General features: G+C 48.9%; 1 protein-coding gene across 1 annotated transcript in view; it reads left to right on the top strand.

The window, feature by feature from the left end:
* The first annotated feature begins 282 nt into the window (after positions 1-282).
* Positions 283-8,127, top strand: part of LOC144833162 (keratin, type II cytoskeletal cochleal-like) — a 484,567-nt gene continuing 476,722 nt past the window's right edge. Inside the window, exons 1-2 of the mRNA XM_078689147.1 lie at positions 283-812; positions 1,117-1,331. Of these exons, the coding sequence (XP_078545273.1) occupies positions 330-812; positions 1,117-1,331 (698 nt within the window). The 5' untranslated portion in view covers positions 283-329. The remainder of the gene's footprint in view (positions 813-1,116; positions 1,332-8,127) is intronic.

Below are 8,127 nucleotides of genomic sequence, written 5' to 3'. Positions count from 1 at the left end.
CATTAAATACACAAAGAAGTATTGTTACCTAGAAGCCTAAATTAGAGGAGATGGCTGCAGGGTGATCATTATTTCCAAGTTGCTCTGTCGGCCAAGAATGTGTATTTTTACCTTGCACCATTGCAAGCTTTCTGAAGAGGACTGTGTTTAAAGGGCTGCCAGCAATATCAAGCCCATTAATGGATGTAAATGAACACAGCCTTCTCTTCTTGACCAAACCCACTGCTTTTGGAGGATAAAAGGGACAATCTAGGCGTCTAAGACTCACTACTTTCAGCTCCCTTCCACAAGCTCAGCTTTATTTGGGTTTTTCAAGATCCACTTACATAATGGCTTTCACTCGTCAAACCATCTTTACATCTGGCGGCAGTAGAAAAGGCTTTAGCTCTTCTTCTGATATTATTCCAGGAAGCCGTAGCAGTTTCAGCTCAGTCGGCATTTCTCGATCTGGGGCAAGTGGTGAAGGTGCTGGGTATTTAGGTGGCAACTTTGGTAGCAGAAGTTTGTTAAACCTTGGAAGTAACAAAAGAATGTCCTACAGTGTCAACAACCTGCAGTACGGAATTGGTGGCAGGGCTGGTGGTGGGTTTGCTGCAGGTGGCGGATATGGCTTGGGCGGTGGAGCTTTTCGTCTGGGTGGTGGGCCAGGGTTTCCTGTTTGCTCACCTGGTGGTATTCAAGAGGTCACTGTTAACCAGAGTCTTTTATCACCACTCAACCTGGAGATTGATCCCAATATCCAGAGGGTGCGAACCGAAGAAAGGGAACAGATCAAAATTCTAAACAACAAATTTGCATCTTTTATTGATAAGGTACGTTTTCGAAGTTATTGATCTCAGAGAAAGATAACCATTCCCTCAAATGTTAATGTTTAATTAATTTGTGTTGTGTACTTGCTGAAGCATACGTGATGTGTACAGTACAAAAAAAAAATTATTGATCTACAGTAGTTAAAAGTAAATCCCCAGTCACGTCAAGTGGTTGTAAAAAAACGATATTTCCCTCTTTTATCTTTATACCAATGTCACATTTGTTCTTCTAAACTTCATCCCATAGTACCGGTCTAGATTTAGCTTTAAGTTCGACAGTTAACATATATTTGTTGCTGATTTTCAGGTTCGATTCCTTGAGCAACAGAACAAAGTTCTAGAGACCAAGTGGAACCTTCTGCAGGAGCAGGGTCATAAAACTGCCAAGACGAACACGGGCCCCCTCTTTGAAGCATATATAAACAACTTACGCAAGCAGCTGGATTCCTTACACAAAGAGAGTAGCAGACTGGATGCAGAAGTGAGAAACGTGCAGGACACGGTCGAGGATTTCAAGAACAAGTAAGCACACTTTCAGAATTCTTAGCGGTAAAGTGATTTTCGACATTGTGCTGCCTCCTACCTGTAACGGAGACCCTCTCCCCCAAACCCACCGCACTCCCCGTGAGGGCGGATTTACAAGCCCCTTGCGCCACTTTTGCGTCACTTTTCCCATGTTAAAAGTGACGCAAGGGTGGCGTAAGGGGCTTGTAAATCTGCCCCTTATGTCTAAATATTGTTTTATATAAATGGAAATAATCAAGTGTAGTTACTATGTTAGGTAGAGATCTGCATACTCACGATACAGTTATGCAGTTCCACCCTTTCATTGCAAAGGTTAGCTTAATATTTCGCAGTGTATGCGGCAGAGCGTTAACTCCTTTCTATCCTCAGAAATTCTGCTCCCAGATTGTTTAGGAGTGAAGCTGGAGTTTGTCGCATGCCGTTAAACAGAGATTAGAATATATTTACATCACAACAAGATTGTCATTAATTATCGGAAAGTCAGAACTGTTGTAACTGCCTCATTCCAAACCTAAGAAACTATGCATGCAGGATCTGCTTCAATCTTTATTTCTGAGATTTGTATCATATTTTTAACAAAGAGTCGGTGATGCGACTAAATCCTGAGAATTTAAGTATTATTCATTTGCTCTCTCTGTTGGACCTGTGTACTTTACATGCTGAATTAATTTGTTATAGTTCTATTTTTTGTTTTTTGTTCCCTAAATGTTAACATAGACATAATTTATTTAAACAGTTCAGTATCCATGTTGGGTACATTTTGAAAAAGAGTCAGGACAAGGGTTAAGCTTCTTCTCCTCCACAGGATCACTGATTTCCGGGGTTCATTTCTAATTTCATTTTTTAGACTTTCATTTTCAGTACTGAAAATATAATAAATATGCATTTTTCGGATTTGTGAACATTTATTGCATTTACTAATTTGGAATAACGTCGTATTAAATAATGTGCCTCTTGCTACCAGGTTTTTTGTTATGATAACTGCGTGAAACAATGTATAATACCTATAGAATCAGCATCTTCGCTAATTAATCCCTATTTATGTGAACATCCGTTGATGTTCAGACGGAAGTGATGTGATTCCAGCATCACCAGCATTACTGTGGAGTTAATAATTGTAATCGGGGATCTACCTGCATTGTACCAAAAGGGTACCCTTTTCGAATGTGTATTGCATTTTTACGGTAGTTTGTTAAAGCGGATTTGAAAGTTTATCTTTAGTCTTCTTGCTGCCTCTAACTTAATCAACGGTATATGTTATTTTATTTTACGTTGCTCTAACTTCTAATTGTACTCTGCGATATTGCCTGATCTTCTGCCTCTTAAATGACTTTTAACATAAAACATGACACAACAGATCTCAAAACCTAAATTGGGGTAATCAAAGGGACACGGTGGAGTCATCTTTTTGGTTATGATTTGTGTCTTAGAATTATGTAAATAGAGCTGGATATTTTTTTTAAATGGATACTTTTCTGCAATGAGCAAATTTGTGTTTTATCGTAGAAATTAACTCGTTTTTTGCGTACTACACAGAAAATTGCTGAGCACAGTAAAAAGAAAAAAAAGATGTCGCTATTGTAATGCCCAGCACAAGTCAGCATTCTAGTGCTGAGCCTGTAACTACACTGAACACCCACCCACCACTGATGTCACAGGTCATGTGACACAGTACCAATAAAAGAGGCCGAGCGCACGTGCTCTGGGCCAGTTGCACCGAGCAAGCAGTGTGTCCTGCGTCCCAGTCATTTTCCAGCATGAGGGCCTTAGGCCCGACCCTACAATGGCGACGAGGGCGGAGCCGTGCCCAGCGTGCCACAGCTCCATAGAACATTTCGAAGGAAAAGGGGAAGAGAGAGCTGCCTGCTGCAAAGGCACACCCCCTGAGAAGGAAGCCGGCCGCCGGGAGGCCCGCGGGGCGTGTGCTGTGCCCCGGGCCTGAAAATCCATGAGGAGGTGACCGGGAGTCCACCCCGCACCTCCATGCCCAGCACGAGCCCTCCGGCGTGAGGGGAAAGAAGAGCGGACCGACCGGAGCTTACCCGCGTCGGCCGCGACTGCGCCCCTGCCTGGGGTGAAGAGAGAGAGCCGTGCAGAGCCCACCTGCATCGGCCGCCACCGCTCGGTGAAACCTCCGCGGAGCCCACCCGCGTGGAGGAGGAAGGCCCGTCGGCCAGAGGTGAGCCCGTAACCTGCACCGAAAGCGGAGCCCACCCGCGACGTCAGAACCGCATAATGGCGGCCGCCAGCCGGCGCTGCCGAAATACACAAAGCGGAGCCTACCCGCCATAAACTGTACACATTTGCCCCGTAATTAAGCAGGACTCGCGGAGCCCACCCGCGGCCTGCCTGTGGTGCCTCCTGTTCCCCCGCCGCGAGGGTGAATGAACTGGCACCAGAGAGCGCCCGCAGCGTGAGGGAAGCTGCGGGGCGCCGAAAAGTGAAGCGGTGCCCACCCGCATGACCAGCGCGCCTGGCCGGGCGTAACGGCAGCAACATTGAATTTCAAGTGAAGCAGCGCCAGCGGAGCCCACCCGCGGCCTGCCTGGAGCAGCGTCGTCTGCCCCGCCGCGCAGCGTGTGTGCCCTGAAGCTGCGGCGGCGGGGTGAATAAATTTAACCAGAGAGCGCCCGCAGCGTGTGGAGAGCTGCAGGGCGCCGATAAATGAAAGCGGAGCCCACCCGAAGTACAGCGCTGTCACCCCCACCCCGCGGGTGACGTGTGGCTGCGGCGGTGGGGTGAGGGAAAGAAGGAATCTAGCACCCGGCCCGCAGCCGGCAACCACATCTCTACACCCCCGCCCAGAAAACTACATTAACCCCACCAAGCACGTAAACAGCCAGCGCGTGTGCCCGGCACAACCATAGCCCGGCGTCTGTGCCTCGATCTGTGTCCCCCCTTCCTCAGCACAGCCCAGGGAGGAAAAAAAGCCTACACAGAAATTAGCAAAGAAAGGCACATGCAAAGTGCCGCTTACCGCAGCGGAATTGGAGTCCGTGTGGAGCCCCATGTGGTATCTGGCATCCCCCGTGTGTACAGGGAGCAGCTGTGGAGGCATGGCAGGAAGGACCTGGAACAAAGCCGTGAGGTCCCTGAAATGCAGCACGGAGCAGGTGAAAAGCTCCCGAGGCTGAAAGGAGCGAAAGACTGCAAGTACCTGCAAAATAAAAAAAAAATAAAAAAGTTTCCCTGCCATCTAGTGGCCTTTTGAGCAACTGCGCCCCCTAAATAAAGGACCTGTCACAGAGCAAGAGACAATAGGGCTCAGGGGAGAGCTGCTGTGATCTACAGCGAGTAATACAAGGCACCCCACAAAAGCACAGCAGCGCACAAAGAAAAGGGAGACGGAAGCGACTACTTCCTCCCCAAGCAAATAGCAGGCGCAGAAAGGAGGCGAACACGCACAACAAGGAACTGGGACCCCTACCCAAAGGCATACTGCAGCCTTGCCCGAGCAGCCCCAAGTGTGCCAGAAGACACCAGACTCCCCGCAGAGGACACCGACAGGAAATCAGAATAGGACTGCGCCACCAGGCAAGAAAAGGCTTCCAGTAAATAAACAAGCATTACACAGACCACTCAAGGAACTCTCCCTAAAGCAAGCCTGCAGCAACCAGCAGCACAAGAGACTTACCATATCAGAGTAGCGCCAAGCCTACCCGCATAGCTTTAAGGATACAGAACAGAACTGCGCAGGAACGCGCCGGAAGCACAAGAACACAACAGAACTTAAGAATCGCGCCTGAAGCACCAGAAGCGCGCCAGGAGTGCAGCGACTCCTCACAAGATATCCAAGAGAACGCGCGACAAGTGCGCCCACGCAAAGAAGTTCACAGGAATCGCAACCAGCACCAAACAGAAGAAGATCCATGGAGTGGTGACGTAACCCTCCAGAAGCGAACACCCAAAAAGCATCTACGCCATGCCAGAAGAGAAGACAGCGATGCCTGGTGGCCACAGGCCATCGCTGCAACAAAATGGCGAAAGTAAGAACACCCCCACACAAACCAGCACGAGGAAGTGCGAAAGCGCATGACGCTAATGCGCAGCAGTGTGGACAGCACTAGCCCAAAGCAGCAAGTCACAAGAGAAGACATGACGAGCGCACCCAGATGCGCACCAAAGCAACTCAACGGCAATGACAAGGAAATGGTTGCGCTGACAACCTGCAGCATTTAAGATTCAACACAGAAGCAACCTGACCACTCAGCTTGGTCACAAAGCACGAAGTCGACCAGCCAGATGGTCGCACCAAGAAGCCTACCTGCCGGACCTCGGCAGAAGGGACCAGCACGAGGTCCAAGAAGCTCAGCACTACAAATCCTACCTGCCAGACCTCGGCAGAAGGGACCAGCACGAGGTCCAAGAAGCTCAGCACCACAAATCCTACCTGCCAGACCTCGGCAGAAGGGACCAGCACGACGTCCAAGAAGCTCAGCACCACAAATCCTACCTGCCAGACCTCGGCAGAAGGGACCAGCACGACGTCCAAGAAGTTCAGACAATGCACGGTCCGACGACCTAGACCCACGAACTTCAACCACACAAATTAACGAAAGCAACAGGAAGAAGATGTGAAGGTCGCGACGCTAACCCTGGGAAGCGAGTAATGAGAAGATAGTGTCCTAGGACTAGGACAAGACCAGGAAGACACGTGCAGAGTGCGCGCGCTGCATGGGGAAGCCTGGCCAGAGAAGATGAAGAAAAGGGGAACAGGGTACGTTGCGAAAAGAGGAGAAGAGAAGAAGAAAGATCGGAGCGGCACACTGCCACCGAAGAAAGGAAGGAAAGAGAAGTCAGAGTGACACCCAGTCACTGCAAGAAGAAAGGAGAAAGAACAGAGTGGCCACTGCCACTAAGAAGAAAAGAAGGAAGAAGTAATCAGAGTGGCACGACTGTCAAGCTAAGAAGAATGAAGAAAGAACAGAGTGGCCACCGCCACTAAGAAAAGAAGAAAGGTGACAGGCACTGGAACACCGGAGTGCAATGGAGAACAAGCCTGGTAAGAGCACCGGCAGAGCAGACCAAAGACAACCACTGACGAGTCATCCATCCACATGGCGAACGCAAAAGAGAGCAAGATAGACTGTTGAAGACATCTACCTCTGGGGTTGGCGGAAGATCGAATGGCGAGAGTGCTCACACATCCAGCTGATGAACTGACCACTCCACACCGACCCGTGGCAACCCAAGAAGAGGCCTCAAGGAACTCTGGTGGCAGCAAGTCCCACACGGGAGACAGATCTACAGAAGCACGTCTGCAGGACCCAAGAGGATGAAAGCCTCGAGAGCAATGAAGAGAGTCGACAACCCAACCTTCAGGTGGAACTAGGACACGACGGTGAGGCTCGTGGAGCGCCCTGCTCACGGCCCGAAGGCTATGGTAGAGCAACGCGACCTAAAACACCAGTCCAGTGGAAACCTGGCAAAGAGGTCCTCCCGGACATCTTGTGGCAGAAGAAAACCGGCGAGAGGGGCATCCTAGTGAGAGGGATGTTCGCACCTACTCTATTCACCTGCTAAGAAACACACTGAAGCCTGCCTGGAAACAACACGCAACCAGCTTGGAGAAAAGAAGCCGGAAGGCAAACAACAACCACGTCATCCATCTCTCTTGAACCATTCGTCACCAAGAGAGCAAAGCAAAAGGCAGGGCTGAGAACAGCCGACAGAGAAAGAATGAACCCGCCGAACAACTAAGAACCGTGCCACCAAGAACTGCTAATTCAAAACGCAAGAACTGCTAATTCAAAACGCAAGAACTATACTGCCTGCGGCTTGCAAGCAGCCAAAGAGACTCTTTTGAAAGCGCAAGTCCAATGTTATTTTCTGTGTTTTCTTTCCCCCACAGGTGTTTGGACTTTTCATGTTTGGCTTACTTTTTAACCAATTTGGGGAGGGATGTAATGCCCAGCACCAGGGCCGTTTCTTCCATTAGGCAAGCCTAGGCGGCTGCCTAGGGCGGCAAAAGGTGGAGGGCGGCAAAAAACACGAGTTTGGGAATCCCCTTAGTAACAACCAATAGCTAAGGATTCGGAAGGAATACATCTGGAGTAATGTATGAAAAAAAGACCAAAACTGTGTCTGTTCTCCTCCGTGAAAAAACGATTGGAATGTACACCTTTCATTTCTAGCTGCTCGCATTCTTCTGATAGTCTCACATTTCAGGGCAGTTTACTGCCAATTTGAAGGCTTTCCATCTGTGCCACACATAGACCGTTTTTAAATCCAAATATCCGATTCACCGAGAAATAACACCTAAATAGAGAGCTCCTAATTAGAAAAAAATGTAGAGATGAGGCGATGTGAGGCCTATACAAATGTCTGCTCCAATTTATTCAACTCTAAGTTCCAGGGGATCTCCATCCATCCCGCTCACAGCAATTTCAAGTGCAGACCCCAGGGAGTGTTGATAGTGGAGGGGAGGGGAGGCTGACAGTGGAAATTGCCGGTGTGCAATTCATAAGCAGACCCTATGGCCGGAGATAAGTATACAGGACAAAATTGCGGAGAAAGGGACCAACATTTCAGAGCGGGATACTTCTGCCCAGCCCCTCACACTGTAAGGGAGACCTTATTTACAAGGCAGCGTTAAGTGGCTTAATGCTGCCTTGTAAATAAGGCAAAGCTCCTATCGCCACAGGAACGTCATAAAATGTGACGTGCCTGTGGCAATAGGGGCTTGTAAATATGCCCCATGGTTTTCTAAATATTGTGGTCGAAGATTTCAACGTAATACCGTGGCTCTGATGTAGATATATCAGATAGGGAGCTCCCATAGCTGAAAGATTCA

This window comes from Lissotriton helveticus, chromosome 1_1 (assembly GCF_964261635.1).
Source record: "Lissotriton helveticus chromosome 1_1, aLisHel1.1, whole genome shotgun sequence".
Taxonomy (NCBI): domain Eukaryota; kingdom Metazoa; phylum Chordata; class Amphibia; order Caudata; family Salamandridae; genus Lissotriton; species Lissotriton helveticus.
The sequence above is the reverse complement of the archived record's forward strand: the minus strand, read 5'-3'. Positions and strand labels throughout refer to the sequence as shown.